The sequence below is a fragment of the Anastrepha obliqua genome, chromosome 2, assembly GCF_027943255.1.
Source record: "Anastrepha obliqua isolate idAnaObli1 chromosome 2, idAnaObli1_1.0, whole genome shotgun sequence".
NCBI classification, from domain to species: Eukaryota; Metazoa; Arthropoda; class Insecta; order Diptera; family Tephritidae; genus Anastrepha; species Anastrepha obliqua.
Genome location: NC_072893.1, coordinates 109,347,594 through 109,366,925, shown reverse-complemented (window position 1 = coordinate 109,366,925; position 19,332 = coordinate 109,347,594). Strand labels below are relative to the sequence as shown.

The 19,332-nt window shown below is 37.8% G+C and overlaps 1 protein-coding gene across 12 annotated transcripts in view; it reads left to right on the top strand.

The window, feature by feature from the left end:
- The window catches only part of LOC129238841 (inositol hexakisphosphate and diphosphoinositol-pentakisphosphate kinase), a 104,515-nt gene that overhangs the window by 34,648 nt on the left and 50,535 nt on the right, over positions 1-19,332 (top strand). For 5 of the 12 annotated variants that reach the window (XM_054874046.1, XM_054874045.1, XM_054874044.1 and 2 more), the window contains exon 1: positions 9,772-10,514. The exons of 5 other annotated variants lie outside the window; for them this stretch is intronic. In XM_054874046.1, the coding sequence (XP_054730021.1) occupies positions 10,023-10,514 (492 nt within the window). In that variant the 5' untranslated portion in view covers positions 9,772-10,022. Of the gene's footprint in view, positions 1-9,771; positions 10,515-19,332 lie in introns of those variants that run through there. 2 more of the 12 variants (XM_054874054.1, XM_054874053.1) reach the window with 1 other exon arrangement.

The window sequence follows — 19,332 nt, the reverse complement described above, 5'->3', positions numbered from 1 at the left end:
AATTTGGGGTTTATTCTTAACACAAAACTTACCTGTGCTGACCATATAAATAGGGTTGTGGGGAATATTTATGCTACATTGCGGAAGCTGAGAGTCTCTGCAACATTCACGCCAGAGAAAACGAGGCGTAAATTAGTTCTCCAGCTAATTATGCCTCTCATTACCTACTCTGAGGTGGTATATAGCAAACTCGACTCCACATCTTGCCATAAACTAATGTGGCATTTAATAACGCCACGCGGTATGTATATGGGATTGGCAGATATGACCATATCTCTGCATGGCGATCAAGGTTACTGGGCTGTTGCCTTAATACGAGTAGTTATTTGTCTGCTAGGAATTGCATATTTTTGTGCAAACTTACATTATTCAAGTTTCCTCCCTATCTGACAGAGAAGTTGATACCAGTAAGGTCTCGCAGACACAACAAATTCATCGTTCCAAAATTTAATTACCTACCATCATCTAGATTATTTTTCATTAACGCTGTTAAAGTGTGGAACTCATTACCCGACACTGTGAAGGCTGGACTTAACAGATTTAACTTCACGGCACAAGTCTATAATTATTTTAAAAGTGTTTGATTGCATTGGATTGGCGCATTAAATTTCTCTCTACATTCTCTAATTACTACTTTTGTTTTTTCTTTTCTAAATCCTTCTTTTCTTTTCCTACTGCTTCTTTTCTTCTTATTATTATATTATAGTTAAGTTAAATATATTGGATTGATTTGTAAATGAACTGGTGTAAAATTTAGATTAAGAAACTTTTATGTTAAAAATATTCCAGTTGTTTATAATATTGTTGAAGTACTATTAAAAGACCTTAGTCTTACTATGTACTATTTATATAAACAAATAAATAAATAAATAAATGTAATGAGCTGCATTGAAGAGAAACCCTGGAGCATCTTCTATGCTACTGTCCGGTTCTCTCGAAAACTAGACAATGCTACCTGGGTGCTTTCCCTGAAGTAGAAATTGAGCGACTCCTAAAACTCGCAAACAGTACGCACAACTTCAGAGATGTATATTTTCGCTAAAAAAAGGACTGATCTGGTATAGTTATGGACCAAAATGGTCTCTGCGTGGCTTCGACTAGCCTGTATAACTTAATTTAAGCAACATGCATTATTTACAGAGTTATTTTAGCAGAGAACTTCAATGGATAAGCTTGGGTTTTACAGTAGAATAACGACTCAAATTTCAGCTTCAAAATCATTAAGAAATGATGTATAAGCAACCGTGTCACATGTCTGGTGTCAAAGCTACGATTTAAACCACATAAAGAACCTATGAGGAACCATTAAGAAGGCAGTTTCGGCAAGAAAACCGGCTATAAGGTTTCATAAATAGCAATTATTAAAAATGAATAGAGCCAAATTACTCCTGATCAGCGTTAAGCATTCACTGTACGTACCATGGTCGAGTGCCGTAGAAGAGTAGTTTCACAAAAAGGATTCTCAACAAAGCACTAATATAAATAAACAAGGTTTTATAGGGACACATTAATTTCTTTTAACGGACAAATTTTTTCACGAGTGGTTTAATAATACAGGGTGGCTGATTAATTTTGCTACATCAAATAACTTTTTTTTAGTGTATGGAATTCATTTATTTTTTTTTCAAGTTGAAGGTCATTAAATTTTATTAAATGTAGCTTAACTAGTTTTAAAAATAATTGAATTTAAATGCCCCCCATGCTCGTTGACACAAGTGCGGCATCTTAGTAAAAAGTTGTTCATTGCTGCTTTGAGAGTTGCGACAGGAATAGTCGCAATTGTTGCCCGAATGGATTGTTTTTGTTCATCCAAATTTGTTGGCTTTGTTTTATAAACTTCTTGTTTACATAAACCCCACAAGAAAAAGTCAGGTGCAGTAAGGTCAGGCGACCTGGGGGGCCAACGAAATTCGGAGTTTCTTGAAATCAGTTTATTGGGAAATTTTCGGCATTCAGCATTTTCAAATAACGGTCTCCAGTAACCGTAACGGTGTGACCATTTTCTTCAAAAAAATAAGGCCCGACAATACAGCGTGAAGAAACCGCACACCACACTGTCACGCGAAGAGGATGCAATTCCGTCTCGTGGAGTATCTGTGGGTTAGAAGTACTCCATATTCGACAATTTTGTTTGTTCACATTGCCGTTTAAATCGAAATGGGCCTCATCAGACATGAAAAGGCAGTTTAACATGTTTTGGTCTTCTTCCACCATTTGCAGGATCTTCTGGCAAAATTCCAAGCGAATCGGCAAGTCTGCTGCATTCAGTTTGTTAACCATTTGAATTTTGTAGGGAAATAAGTCTAAATCTTTGTGCATTATTGTTTGCAAAGACTGTCGGCTGACACCAAGTTGAGCAGATAAGCTTCTTGTTGAAACCCTTGGATTGCTTTGTATAGTTGCACCTACAGCAGCGATCGTTTCCTCCGTCCGAACTGGTGGGTTTCGATGATAAGGCCTTCTTACGACTGTTCCTTGCTCAGCAAAATTATTCACCAGTCTCATTATGGTCCATCTGCTCGGGGGATCGCCGCCAAACATCCGCCTGTACTCTCTCTGTACCAAAACTACGGACTCCAGTGCGTGATAGCGGCGGACTATCCAAATTCTTATTTGCGTGTCCCAGTTATCCATTTTAATAAATTTTAAAGATCAATCTGCAAATTAAAACAAAAATGGAACAGATAACTTAAAAAGAAAAAAAGTTATTCAATTTTTTTTGGTAGCGGCTTTCATCAGCCACCCTGTAGCAATTAAAGTAAAATCATGTATTGTTTGTATTTTTCAATCTAATCATAAACATTGCACTGAAAATAAATTATTCCTCCCAAAGCGAATTCATTCACCTTGGAAATAATCAGCTTGCTTTAACAATCTGAAAGCCAAAAGCAAAAACAAAATACATATAAGTCTTGTTTTTGTGCTGCCCCTTGGCAGGTAATATCAAATCTTCAAGTATATTTTTGCAATTAAAAAGCTCCTCATAAAAAACTGTAGAACACTCCATTTGAGGAACGACATCAATACGCAACCCATTATTTGGGGTAGGAGCGCGGCCAAATACCCAAAAAAGGATGTACGCTATATAACTTCTATGCAAAGTATCAACTTCTGTTGTAAGAAGTAATCTCAAAAATTACTGAAAGGATCTGGATGTAGTTTTTTGTAATGCAATCTATATTATGGAAGTATCATCATTAGTACTTAGGTAGGTAGGGATGTAGCAGTGGCAGCCGGTCTCTAAACCAACTCAATTAGACCGTTGTCGATCCATTGTGATATCACAGTAGCAGTTTATCTGCTACTCCTCGTTAAACCTTTTTGTTTTATGTGCAAACCCATTGATTGAACGGTGAGCCAAAGTATCTAAACCTGGAGACATGCCACGCGAGACAGTCACAAAGAAGATGTCTGACAGACTCTTCCGCTTTCTCATTCTGGCAGCTTCTGTAATAATTGAAATGAGATACGTTCAGTGGCCTGTGATCAAAGCAACTAACATAGAGCCGTTTTTTGGTCACCCATTAAGTAGCGCCTTAAGTCCCATTTTGGCCAAATTATTTTTGTAGTATTACATGTCAGACTATGAGGAGGATGGTTCCATATGTAGAAGTCCATGCAAGTGGGGAAAGTTACTGATCGCTATTCACTTGGGAGTGGCCAGGACGATTCTTTTGCATATGGTTCAAGCAGCTCACAACTCCCGGGATTAGCCCAACTATCTTCTGCGTAGCTTCCGAACACCCGTTCGGGAGTAAGTTAAAGTGAGAAGGCGAAACATTCCAGGATAGCTGGTTGTGCGCTGGGTTTGAGACCCGCCACTTAATTCAAGTGTAACAAAGTGTACGTTTGAAATTGCTGAAAATTCTCATAGACTTTCAATATTTCTCCTGCTGACGATCTCTGCATTTTCTTCGCTTCCAGCGTTCAAGCATTATATGGAAGAATATGTACAAAATTAAAAAAATTACGAAAAATAATTAGCATGAAAATCATTGTGAATATTGTAAAAAAACTCCCCTCGGTCAAAAATTTTTTCACTCACTATAACCCTAAAAAACGAAAATGCTTCTCTGTATAATCATATTTATCAGCAGCACATAGGATAGAATTGTTTTTGGGGCGATCTTGATTGAGCAATTTGTCAGACTTTTTAAATAAAAATATGTGGCCAAACAAGTGGATATTTTTGCATTTTTTTATTGGCGAGCCATTTTAGTAATATAACGCGTTTTACTAAGATCTTAAAGGTGTGCAGCAGAGACTCCCTGAATATCATAATTTTATACTTGATGGGTTGACTTTTGTGCCTCAAATCCGTGTTCTTTGTTTTGGCGATACAATTATGTAGTGTTAGTTCATTCAGTCGATTTGAATATAATAATGAAACATTTGAACAATGTTTTCTTAAATTTTCATTGAAATCGCAACGGAATCATCTGAAACGGAAACAAATCAAGTGTGCGTGTTTGTCGATGCATACCTGATTTCCGGATAACACATTGAAGTTAAAAAAGTCGGGAAATTTGTTGTTGTAAGACGAATACTTTGGAGTAAGTAGGTAATTGAATAGTGATAGTCTCGAGAAACAAAACTAACACATCATGCCCGTCCTATAGTATGACGCAGAAGCTTGGACGATAACAACATCCGTTGAGGATTCTCTTGGAGTATTTGGGAGAATGAATCCCCGGAAAGAAGGCCTCCTCTGCCTTGGAAAGATGAGGTGGAGAAGGACTTGATTTCACTTGGTATTTCCGACTGGCGCCGGTTAGCTAAAGAAAGAAATGTCTGGCGCGCTTTGTTAAACTCGGCCAAAACCGCTTAACCCTTTATAAGGCAGAAGGATTCAGAGTAATAAAATAACTTGCGCTTAATTTTTGGCATGTTTTTATTTATATAACAAAAATAAACTTAAAAAAACACTAATTATTTCGGAAGTTTTGGAAAAATAGGTGGTAAAAATGTTCCCACTGCCCGTTAACAGAGCCACATGCAAGCTGAATTTGAGGCATTATTTTCTATGAAGTTGTGCAAAACAAGGCGTGATGCAAAGAGGGACATTACACTTACTGCATTTTATTTTGCTACGCTTATCTTTGACCTTTGTGCTGCATAATTTACAGCGTCAGTAAGTCTCCAACTCTGCTGGCATATGCTCACCTACGTTTACAAACCGCAGTTCTTCAGGTACAGCATTTACAGTTTTTTGATATACCTCTGGGCATGCTATGCGTGATTTCTTGCAGATATAGGTAGGCAAGCTTGATCTTCTTTTTCTGCTGCTATAGCCATTAATCAATCCTCTGGCAACAGCCACCCGAAATTCTAAGTTGGTAAGCTGTTCGACTCTCGACGTTAGGGAATATAAAATGAAAGAGTTTGTCAAACTTGCGTCCACCAAGAAGTAGAATATCCGCAACCACCAGCGTTTACTTCTCCTTCCGACAGCATACGTCCCCTTCACTTGGTCAAAACGGTCGACACCGCCCATTCTTTTGGTGTATTCTTTCACAACCATAGGACAACTTACAGCTTTCCTGGTGCCATTTTTTTTGCGTTCTTTGTACAGTTGTTACTTCCACTTTAGGATGAAATGCAGTTGTCAACAATAAAACCTCTTTAGTATCTTGCTACACAGTAAATGCTACATCTTGTTTAGTTCTCCACTTGAATTCACCTTTTTTCAGCTTTAGGCTTTGGTTTCTGCCGTTTCTTTTTGTGTTATTTTTTATTATGTTAGGTAAAATTGCTCGATTTCTTCTTACTGTTCCAGTGGCATAAATATTTTTTTCATACAAGTACTGCATGAGAGAAAAATCGCAAATAAAAGTTATCGAATGTAACATGAGACTTGAAATCTTCTTGTGCTAATTTACTTGACAATTTCTTTACGACATTAGCCCCTAGACCCTCTTCTGTTCCTTGTCCTGTTTTACCTGTATAAATTTCATAGTTATACAAGTACCCTGTGCTACTATCACAACAGCACCACACTTTATAGCCCCTTTTTATTGGCTTTAGCGGCATGTACTGCTTCAAACTGGACCTTCCTTTGAATAGTATCATGCTCTCATCGATACTTTGGGAAGAGGAATTGAAGGCATTGTTTTGAAATGATTGACTAAGTAAAGATATAAGAGGACGAATTTTATACAATTTATCAAAATTTACATCTTCTCTACTTGGTTGTTGACTATTATCGTTCAAATGCAAAGTCTCTATAATAAAATTTTCTTGAAGCGTTTTACTGGCATAACTTCAGCTATTTCATTCACACGAAATCCAGGATCCGATGACCAATATAAATCGATATGTGGAAGAATATGATAACCCATTATAATGAGAATGCCTAAAATAGCACTAATTTGCTGTGTGTCAACAGGTTGCCAATTTTTTATATTTTGCTGCTCCGCATACAAGTTTGTCTGAGTAATAATCAAATCGAAGACTTCATCACTAAAAAACTTTTTGAAATGCGCTACTGGACGTGCTCTCCTATTCAATAAATACCGAGGTTTTATTGTCACCTTATCAAATTCATCGGGATCTGGTCTGGATGTCCAGAAAACCTTCCCCCATGACTCAACTTCACATTCAGATTCATCAGTCAATTCTTGTTCTAAGCGTGATGATGACTGTACTATCAAAGGCTCTTCTGGCTGCGAATTATCTAATTGTGAACATAGTGCTATTGTAGATGTACCTGACTCGGAACAACTGTTAGGTGTAGAATTCAAATGAGTGGGAGAATTTTGTAAAAGGTCACTTGAATCATCAGGTGCTTGAAGTAACCGTTGTATTGTATTTACGTTGAACTCTTCTGCCTCATCAGACTCAAATCCGTCTTCTGAGCCATCATCGGGCATGTCCAACATCTGCTCAATATCATTTTCATTCAAATAGCGCGGCATTTTTCATGAAAATCTGAGAAAAGAAGGAACTAGTTCAACAAATGTACATAACACGCCACGGGCAGCGGGAATATTTTTCCCACCTTGTAAGGTATAGCAAACAACTTGTAGAATAAACATAAATACATAATAAAAAAACAGTTTCTTACCTCCTTTCAAATAAAAAATATGAAGATTCACGGAGTAACAAATTTTCTTTCAAAATTACCGCAATTTTTTACAGCTAGTGGCGCCAAGAAAAAATATGTCACACAAACGTCATTTTGATTTTTATAATAATAAACCAGACCTTCTTAGTTGCCAGTGCAACAAATTAGGACTCCTTTGATAACTTACATAAAAAGATAAACAAAGTTTTTGTTGGTGGTAAATATATCGCCTCTGCCTTAAAAAGGGTTAAGGGGTTATCGCGCCAATCAAGAAGAAGAAAAAGATTATCAATTAAACAAAAAAGCCGTACACGGATTTCAAAAATAAAAAACAAGTTCTCAATCGCAATTGTTTCGATCGACTTAATTTGACACAATATTCTTGCAATATTATGCACTCATTTAACCCTTCGTTGGGTACACGGGTCTGGCCAGAGTGGCTTTTTCATTCTTAACATATAAGGTTGTCAAAAAAGTCTTGCGGTATTTTTATTGAATTTTCAATTGTTCATAAAATTGGTTATAATAATGCGATTTAAGTCAAATATGCGCCGTTTTCTTCGATGACGGGTTCCCAACGAGATGCCAACTTCATAATGCCCCTCTTATAGAAGCTCGCTTCCCTATTGTCAAAAAACTCGGAGAGCCAATTTTCACAGGACTCTCTTGTGGACAACTTCCGACTACCAAGCTCGTTCGCCATGGACAGAAATAGGTGGTAATCACTTGGTGCGAGATCCGGACTATACGGTGGATGCAAAAGAACCTCCCATCCGAGCTCCCGGAGCTTCTGGCGCGTCACCAAAGATGTGTGTGGCCTGGCGTTGTCCTGATGGAAGACAATTCGGCCTCTGTTGATCAAAGATGGCCTCTTCTGCATGAGTGCTGCATTCAAGCGGTCCAGTTGTTGGCAGTACAGGTCCGAATTGAGCGTTTGGCCATAGGGGAGCAGCTCATAGTGCATCATTCCCTGCCAATCCCACCAAACACACAGAAGAACCGTCCTGTCCGTCAATCCAGTCTTGGCCACCGTCTGGGCAGCTTCACCGCTTTTCGACCACGACCGTTTGCGCTTCAAGTTGTCGTAAGTGACCCACTTTTCATCGCCCGTCACCATCCGCTTCAAAAACGGGTCGATTTTGTTGCGATTCAGAAGCGATTCGCATGCATCCATACGGGCAAAAATGTTTTTTTGCGTCAAGTCGTGTGGCACCCATACATCGAGTTTCTTTTTGAATCCAAGCTTCTTCAAATGGTTTATAACGGTTTGATGACTCATGGCCAGCTCTTGGCCGATGCTACGGCTGCTACTATGCCGGTCTCTTTCGATCAATTCAGCGATTTTATCGCAATTTTTGACGACAGGCTTTCCGGACCGTGGCGCATCTTCGATCACCTCTGCACCAGAACGAAAACGTTGAAACCATCGTTGTCCGGTGGAAATGGAAACTGTATCGGGTCCATAAACTGCACAAATTTTATTGGCAGCATGAGATGCATTTTTGCCTTTATCGTAGTAGTACTGTAAAATATGCCGTATTTTCTCTTTATTTTGCTCCATGTTTGCGACGCTATAACTCACGAACGACTAAAAGTAAACAACAATTAATCAAACACGTGTTAGCACGTGAAAAGAGCTTTCCAAAAAGCTCTAGCGTGAACCGATGCGACGAATACAACTAGAACTACGCGCTTGCAAAGACAAGCTTGCGGAAATACCGCAAGACTTTTTTGCCAACCTTATATTTCTGAATTGAATTTAACATATTTCTATTATAGGTATCTTTCGAGCTTCGAGCTTTCAGGTATCTTTCTAAAATTTAATATCCTACCGGTTTATGGGCATAACATTTAAAAAAGAATCCTCGAAGACCTCGAAGAGGACGGAAAAAGACCAAACCCGGGTGCCCAACCGAAGGTTTTAAAAAAGATGTCCAACGGTGGGTTAAGAAAGTAAACAAAAATCAAAAAAATTTATTTTACACTAATCCAGTAACTTTTGAGACCTACCTTTTAAATATATATCTATATAAATATATAAATTATATGATTGGCGCTTACATCCTCTGTTGAGTGTTTGGCCGAGCTCCTCCTTTAATTTGTGTTGTGCGTCTTGATAGTTTCCAGAAATGGAGGGACATACAGTTTTACGCCACCTCCGAACGGTAGATGGTGTTTTATGTGACGCTTTTTCATGGCAAAAATACTCAGAGATTTGCCATGTATAACTAAATATAATTTACTAGTTTGGCTTTCAGTATTGTTTTTTTATAATTGAATTTCATTATCACTAATTTATGTATGTACATACATATGTCATTTTTAACCCAAGTTAATGATAGGCGTATGCTTGTACTTTTTGTATTAGTAGAAACGGAAGTATGTACTCGTATGTAGGTATGTATGTACTCGTACACTATAATGTTTTATTTGCCGCCGTCTCGTCATCTTTTTCCTCTCTTTGTATTTAACGTTTATGTGTGTGTAAATATGTAAGTATATGTATATTAGCTGCTCATGTGTATCATATTTGTTACAAACGAATGAATGTGCCTATCGCTCGGAAATTTCTTTATTAGTATATTTTATTTACGAAAATTATTGCTCAGTTTGTTTTCGAAACAATGCGGCGGAGAGCAAGTGCGCGATAAGTGCTTGAACGTGACTGATCGAGCGTTAAAAACATCTGGTTGTTTTCAGTTTGAAAGCGGCGCCATTACCGTTGAGAGTACTCGTATTCATATTTTGTGGTTGCGCGCACATTTAAGTAATAAATAATGTATTTGCATTTGGTTAAGTACTCGCATAAGTAGAACTGTGTGATATTGATAGCACGCGTGTTTACTTGTGAGCGGTAATAAATCGCGATTGACCTCAAATTGTCGCAATCAATTTGAATATACGAGTATGAAATATATTGGATTCTCTTAGAATACCTTAAAGAATTCGCGTCAGCATCATGTCCAATATCGATTGGGTGTGGTGGAAGGATTGGTGGCGTGTTAAACGACTACGCAAACGTTTGCGAAATACTTTTGATGACTGCGAACAGCAGCAGTCAGCTGAAAGTGCTGAAGGTACTCCCGCATCAAAGCATTGCCGTGTGTGTAATAAGGCATTGCTGGATATTAGTGCACAAAGTGCTGCAGATGCGGCACGACCATGTCGCCGTTGTCATCGTAGACATATCGCCGCCAATGCTGTTGCGACTTGTGACAATGACGTTGAACGAACGGACACGACAGCCAATAAGCCAGATGATTATGAAAATAATGGGTATTATTTCGAAGATCATCCTGAAGAAGAAGATGATGAGGGTCGTGGGAACAATGACGTACCACATAGTAGTGGTGGCATCGATGATGTAAATTATTATTACGGCGGTGACGACCACTTCGGCTACGATGATACCGAGGACGATGACTTTTGCTATTGCGATGAGTGTTGGTATGTACGTATCGTATCAATGTATGAGAGGAAGTTTTACTCTTGCATTTGAATTCTTATCTACTCAGATCTCTGCATTTAAAAGCCCTACATGGTGTATAATCTATTTGAAAATACATTCAAATATACATATGTATGTATGTATTTGTAGACAATTTAATTATGTTTGCATTGAAAAGGCAAACAATAAACTTTATATCAGTTACGTTTTATACTTATTAGGGTGCACTCTCCCTAAAAAAAATCAGAACTTTTCCATCGGGATTATAAAATTTATTATATGTATTTAAGAGTGCTACCAAAATATTTCTGAGCGAGACCGATTTGAAAGTACTGCAAAAAATCTCACTATTTTGATTCCATTGATAAAACTTTTATATACAGGGTGGGGCAAACTCGATTCCCTAATGTAAACTGGCCATAATTTTTGACGTAGACGTAAATGCGGCTTAAAGTATGACATTTTAAAAAGTAGACGTCAGTAGAATTCTAACCATGTCGCAGTATACACCTGTCGAACGTTCTGAAATCGTCGAACTTTACATTAAGAATCAGAACTCAATTATTCTGACTCAACGCGTGTTTCGTGCAAAATTTCCTCGGAAAAAAGCACCTGATCCTAAGACAATTCGTGCATTATATGCTAAATTTAAATCTACTGGTATTCTCAGAAATGTGCCACGTCCAATTATACACCGCAGAGCTAGATCAAACATCAATATCACCATTGCACAGGAGCTTTTACAGGAAAATCCAAATCTTTCGACTGAACGCGGTGCTCAGGCTTTGGGCATCAGTAAAAGGTCAATGCGACGTATTTTACGGATCGATTTGAAGTTTTTTCCGTACAAGATTCAAACTGTGCAACAATTGAATCCACAAGACTACCCTGACTATTTATTTAATGAACGAAATGTTTCCAAGTCGATTAGTGTCAAAAAAGGTGATTTTGACTGGCCGCCGCGTTCTCCTGACTTAACTGCTCCCGACTTTTTTCTGTGGGGATATTTGAAGGGAAAGGTTTACACTAACCAGCCGAAGACACTTACAGTTTTAAAAGAAAATATTCGACAAGAAATTGCAGCCATACGACCAGATACATTAAAAAAAGTCATGGAAAATGCAAAAAAACGAGCTCAACTTTGCGTTAAAGAAAAAGGCAAACATTTGCGTGACATCATATCTCACACATAGTGTAATCGAATTCTATCGATTAACATTAGTTAACAAAACCGATTAAACTTAAATCTGTTGTATATTTTTCACATAATATGAAAAAAAAATAGGGAATGGAGTTTGCCCCTCACTGTACATAGATATTTTAAGCATAAACTCTACTATTATTTTTAAATATTAATTCTATCAATAAAAAGTTGAATACAATTTTTGAACTCTTTAAATATAAAAATTGTGTGGAACTCTTTAAATATAAAAATTTTTATATTACCGCAACTTTTTTTAGTGAATCACCCTAATCATATCTATAAAGCTTATGAAATAATTTTTTTTTGCCTGAAGTATGCATAAAGATCTGATAAAAACGTTGCTCAGCATATCGTTTGAAACGATGGAAACAGCACTTGTTTCCAATTTGAAAGAATTTTTGTTATACGTGCAGTAAAAGTTGAAAATACTCGTAATCTAATATTAAGAATTTCTGTTAAATTCGTTCGTTACATACCTACTACATATGTATGCTGTTATGGATGCATGCGAAGTTAAATTTTGTGGCTGTAACAATTTACGTGTTAAGCAACTAATACAAAGGTACAAAATTAAATTCGTTCGGGTGGTCAAACAAGTTACTCTCAGTGCCTGGTTAGTCTATGTAGGCTAGTACTTGTAGATTTGTTTATAATGTACTTATACATACATACATACATACATTTAGATATTAGGCTATTTGGATATGCAAATTCAAAACTAAAAAAATTGCGTACTGGCCGAGGAACGATTTCAACCCCGACATCTTGGGGAGCCTCCCTTCGTTGGATGCGTCACGTGGCGTATTATTTATATGTATAGGTTAGGTTAGGTTGTAGCATGGATAGCTTGTCGACAACTCTCCTAAAAGCAATAAGAACTTTTCAAAAACTGATTTCTACAGATCTTCCAACTCATTGAAAAATTGTCTACCGAAAATGGATAAAGCAGAGCAGTGTCACAGAAGTTGTAAAATCATCTCTTCCTCATCTAGATAGTTGTTGCAGTATTCCCTTATAATGGAAAATAATGTAGACTACTTATTTTTAGGTAAAAGTATGCCCGCGTCACTGCCTTGTTTAGTCATCACTCTAATGGCCAGGAACCCATATTACTTTCGGTTGAAATGACTCAGCTATCTCGTTGAGAGATGAACGGCATTTCATAACTACTCGTACCTTAGAGGTTGCCAACTGCTTTGTGAGGGATTTTATCGCCACCTAGCTATCAACGAAAATGTAGATAACATCGTAGTGTCATGGTCTTAATTATTGTTGTATGTAAAGGGTGTCCGGTGGCAAAAGTAAGCATTAAAAGTTAAATTAAAAGAGGTTGTCTGTAAAGACGGTTTACTGACGATAGTTTAACGTGACAACGTCATAAGAAAATATTGATGGAATGGTTGCAATTTTCAAAACAAAATTTTAATTTTATTTGTTTGATAGATATTTTGTATGGATATAGAGGAGGAGGTAAATGGAATTGCAATGGAATAGGTCAAGTTACATTTACACAAACGTGAAAAATGACGAAACATTTATCAAATTCATGAAAGATATCTTCAATTTCGATTGTGCATCTGACGTTAATAAGTCAACAACACTAAGAGGCACCATCATCGATTTGCCTTTTTCAAGACACTTTACACTCGAAACACTCCCTTTCATTTCCAACTTTTTCTATCATCGTCCTATTCTCAACAGAGAAATGGTTCATTACCATGCACACAGGAAGGAGGCATATGCAAATACAAGTATGTGAATTTATATACCTACATATGCGCATATACATACATATATATGCTCACTCAAGTAGGACAGAGCCAGATGTCGAACTTTGCCGAACGCGGGGGCCGATTGTGCTCTTTGTCGTTCGTTCCGCGCTCTCGCTTGCAGTTCAAGCACATTAGCTTACATTTGCTTGCGTACGGAGTAGATTCGTATATTTGATATGTCCATATGACTTGTATGCATCTTTACATATAGATTTGTTCTTTTTGAAAATTGCGCGAAATTGTATATGTATATGAATGTTTATATACATATATTAGTATACAACATATCTTATAAGGTATGTGGTAAATATTACCTTACATTTTTTCCTTCATATATAATAAAAAAATTAATAATAATAACATTAAAACAACAGGTATTATTAACAAACTTGGTTTTATTTTAAATTCTTCAAGTAAATCAAATTAATAATCAATAATTAAAAATCAATAAGAAGGCATATGCAAATACAAATACGTGAATTTATATATGTACATATGCGCATATACATACATATATACGCTCACTTAAGTAGGAGAGAGCAAGATGTCGAACGTTGCCGTTCGTTTGCTTTGTTTGCTTTGTCGTTCGTTCCGCCCTTTCGCTTGCAGTTCGTTCAAGGTAACGGCAATGAGCAAGGTAAGGACAAATGAGCAAGGTAACGACAAATGAGCAGGGTAACGACAAATGAGCAAGGTAACGACAAATGAGCAAGGTAACACTAATGAGCAAGGTAACACTAATGAGCAAGGTAACGACAAATGAGCAAGGTAACGACACATTTTTTCGTGCGTGCAGCCGGCTAAATCGAATTATAAGACGTTATCACGTCAAAAATGTATTGCTAACGAACTTTTCCCGCGTACTTTTCGAGTAATGATTAGAGCTTCTGCAGTCTCATGCCGCATTGCCAGAAACACGCTGAATATGAATAGGCATGTTTCTTAACGCTTCGAACCGATCAAGGTTACGCATGCCGGAGGCCCGACATTTTGGTTATGACGTCACACCTGAGTGTATTTACTTCTTTAAATAACAAATCTTATCTCTTATCTGAACTCTTTTTTTTTACTTTTTTCATTTTCTATTTGGAGTATTTGCAATGGTATGTTAAAGTGATGAATTTTTTTCACTAAAAAATAATTAGCAACGATAAATAAGCCTTGCAACCTTGATGAGGCAAGGTTTGTGTTTCCCCAACGGCTTATCAAAATTTTCATTTAATGCATTTGCTTTTCGCGAAAGACAGAATGGCAAGAAGCCAATTACAGCTAGAAAATAATGATATTCAAACTAAAACTAGAAATTCACAAGTAAGAATAAATCTTAAAAAAACATAAATGGCATCTAACCCATTAACGACCACGAATTAAAATTAACCCTTTTGCAACAATAAATGTAAACGTGACCATTCATTTATTTTTTTTTTTTTAATTATAGAAAACATTATTAATTATTTAAATCTAATTCATTTTGTAGATTTAATTTAAATATAACATCTTCACTTTGATTAATTTCATTGTCTTGGTTGTTCAGATTAAATTCTATACGAGTACTAGTTCAATTACTTCTAAAGGAAGTGTGGAAGGTTAGCGCTTTTGTAAGCATCTATTTAAGAATAGTGTGGAAATTAATGGATTTGAAGTATCGACAACGCTATTAAATACGTCTAACAGACTCCGTACTCTCTTCTTCCATTACTGTTGGAAAAACGTCTTTTTGCATCTCAACAATTCTTTCAGCCGTATGCTCTAAAATAGACTGCAACGAAACTTTTACAAGGGTATCTTTTCTTCTATACCCTGAGGTGCACATTTGAATATAGCGGCTGTAATTTTAGAATAGTCTGGGTAAATGTCGCAGTTTCTTAACTTATTTTCGTAATGTATTGCGTTGTACTGCTCTTTTGAAAAATTATTTTCAAGAAGGCAACTAAAGCCTTATCTGCAGAAAGTTGAATCGGCGATTTTGGTAGTTTGAATACACATCTTGGGGGACTTGTTGGACGTTCCATACTTTCTTGCAGCCAAATCGGTATCTTCTTGATTAGGAGCCGATGTTGCTGCAGCGCGTACAAGAAGATTAGTATCAGCTTTCTCAGTTGAAAGGTCTGCGGCTTCTTTTCTTTTGCCAAATTCTGATTTTTCACTGAATGGCATACGCGGACGATCAACAATGGGACTAGTTGCTTTTTTGGGAATGCTATTTACCATCAACTTTGACTCCGAATTTAGCCACATATGATTTTAATCCTTAAAGGCGTTTATCTCTCTGTAGCATTTTTTCCACTTTTGCGTTAATTTTGCAGTAAAAAAAATGTATTTTTTTGCATTCAACCCTTCTTCATTTCATCAGAAATATTAATGCCCTTAACTTTTCCAAGAACATGATTAAAAACGGCATCAAGTTGTTTTTTTTTTTGGAACATTCTTTTCGCCATATTTCAAATATATCGTTTTTTTATACCAAGGATGCCTAAAAAAAGTGGAGTTACTCTTAAAACGCAAAAAATCGCAATTCATTACATAATATTCCATCTATTTTTTTCTAATTTGAAAGAGGTCAAATGGGGTCAAAATTTTATAGGGCTTCCAGAAAGCCAATGTGGAAGATAACTTGTATCACTTCAGGGTTATGTAGGCTAATAAGCTATTTACAAATATAGCAATATAAATATAAAGCGTTTTAATTAAATACATATACATACATGGTTGGTTGGTTAGAGTGGTGATTCATCCAGCATCCAACTAGCGCTTCCGCACCATTTTGTTGCCACATCCTCGTTACCAAATAGTTTAACAGTTATTTGCAGCAGGACTATATCCAGTCTGTGCGGTTTATGAACCTTATTAGGTTGTTGACGTCTACGCCAGACAGTTGCTCGAGACTCTCGAACAGCGGTTTGCCCAGGGTTAACATTCTGTCCTTCCATAGGGCAGGGCATTCACAGAGAAAATGGAAGATTGTTTCTTTTTCCTCCGGTTGTTTACAACTATGACAGTATGTATTGTGAGGGATACCCATTTTGGCGGCTTGTTCTCCGATAGACCAGAAGCCAGTTATGACTGCCGTAAGTCTACAGGTGTCCCGTCGTTTCATGTTTATTAATGTCGACGATTGCTTGAGGTTGTAGGAGGGCCATAACGTTCTGCTGATTTTGCATTTCGTCTGGTCTCTCCATCTACACTCTGCAATTCGAAGGTATTTTAGGGAAATTGCATTCTTGACCGCACCTAGTGGAGTGAGTACTGGTACTGCAAGAGCGCTATTCATGGCAGATCCCCCTCTTGCCAGTTCATCAGCTTTTTCGTTACCTTCTATGTTCCGGTGTCCCGGGACCCAAATCAAGGTTACTCTATGGTTTTCACTCAAGTTGGTGAGGCTATTCCTACTTTGCTCCACCACTTTAGAGGTTGTTATAGTCGCGTCCAGCGCCTGGATTGCAGCTTGGCTATCCGAAAGAATAGCGATATTGCCCTTGAAAGAGAAATCTGCGATTAGTAACCTACAGGCTTCCCCAATTGCTAGTACTTCCGCTTGGAAGACGCTGCTGGTATTAGGGAGACGCACAGATTTCTCAATTTTAAGTCTGTGAGAATATATACAATACCAGCTCCAACACCACAATCCATTTTACTTCCATCTGTATAGACTGTGGTATCGAAGTTGTTTAGAGAGAATCCCTTCTTCCATTCTTTTTTAGATGGAAAGAGTGTGGCAAAATTCCTGTTGAACGTTACCATCGGGACGATGTAGTCAGTCCTCACCGAGGTTAACTGAGTTTGTCGCAATAATAGACTAGCGGGACCATAAGTTTTTCCTTTCCAGCGACCCGCTTCATTTAACCTAAATGCACTCATGGTTGCCGTCTTCTTTATATGTAGGTCTATTGGAATAACGTGTGTTAGTACATTGAGAGCCTCTCTGGGACATGATCTGATTGCACCGACCGTTATTGCACAGGCTGATCTTTGTATTATGCCGAGTAATTTGGTATTGTACTCTCTCCCTAGAGCTTTCCACCAAACTACCGAACCATACGATAGAATGGGTCGTATAACCGCCTTATACATCCATAATGTATGCTTAGGTTGAAGACCCCAACTTCTTCCAAGCATACGTTTGCAGGCATATAAAGCAATTTCTGCTTTCCTTACCCGTTCTTCGACGTTTAACTTCCAGCTAAGTTTGGAGTCCAAAGTTACCCCTAAGTACTTTGCACTGGTTGATAAAGACAGAGTTTGTCCGTTGATATTTGGTAGGGTAAAAATTGGTACCTTGTATCTGGTGGTAAAAAGCATAAGTTCTGTTTTACGCGGGTTTAAACTTAGCCCACATCCTGTGGCCCAAGAGTTAAGCTCGCCTAACGCCCTTTGGATGATCTCACTGATCGTATTTGGACACAGTCCTGACACCATTAACACCACATCATCAGCGTACGCCACCACTTTTACCCCACCTCCGTCAAGTTTTGTTAAGATTTTGCTGATCACACATAGCCAAAGAAGTGGAGATAATACTCCCCCTTGTGGAGTGCCCCCGTGGACCTTCTTGGTTATTTTGATATTACCCATATTAGCTTTGATGATCCTCGTTTCTAGCATGGAGATGACCCAGTTACTAATGCAACTGTCCACCTCCAGGTCTATTAACGCCCGTTGGATGGCATCTGTGCTAACACTGTTAAAGGCGCCTTCGATATCCAAGAATGCCGCCATGGTATAATGTTTGCTCTCTAGAGAGCCCCCTATTGTTCCGATAACCTCGTGAAGCGCCGTCTCCGTAGATTTGCCTTTAAGGTATGCGTGTTGTGCAGTTGATATACCAGAACTCTCCAAAGAGCTTCTGAGGTGCGTATCCAAAAGTCTTTCAAAAGTTTTTAACAGGAAAGACGACAGACTGATTGGCCTGAAGTCTTTCGCTGATTCATGTCCTCTTCTACCTACTTTTGGTATGAAGACGACCTTGACTAGTTTCCAGCTGTCTGGAATATGGCCTAAGTTTAAACACGCTTTAAAAATTTCCTCTAGCCATGGTAGGATACAGTCCAAGGTTTCCTGTAACATCTTTGGAATGATCCCATCTGGCCCCGGAGATTTAAAGGGTGAGAAAGATTTGATTGCCCATGCAACTTTTTCTTTGGTAATGATTTCATTTGCAAGATGCTGTGGATTATATCGGCTCCGCCTAATGTTTCCCCTCTCACTTTCGTAAGCGCTGCATCCCGGAAAATGCGTGTTTAGCAGAAGCTCTAGCGATTCTTCTGCTGTAGCAGTCCAAGTTCCATCAGGTTTCTTGACCCAAGAAGCCATAGAGTGGTCTTTGGAAAGAATCCGGCTAAGCCTAGCAGAATCCCTAGTGGATTCGATTGACGAACAGAATTCCCCCCAGCTCCATATACATATATACTTACATGTATCTTTATTTTCTATTTTACACTAATGAATTATTTTCAACAAAAATCGAGAAACGCGGACTCAAAGCTCACCAAGCACTGCTGAACTCGCAAACAAATTTATAAGAAAAATTACGTCGATTGACTTTGATGCGTGCCTGTGTAATGGTGCTTTTTATTAAGTGAAAATAAAATCCACGCACCTTTGTTTTGAAGTATTTCTAATTACAAAACAACAACAACAAAACTAAAACGGCACTTTCATTCTTATCACTTTAGCACAGCAAAAACGGTCATTTGTCCTAATGTGCAGTGCTAAGAAACTAATTTGTTCAATGAGATACGTGCGTACATACATACAGTAGGGAGCAAAAGTCTTTCCATAGTTAACATTATCAACTTTGTGGGCCAATAAAATGGAAACGAATGAAGCAAATCAAAAAAACCTTTTG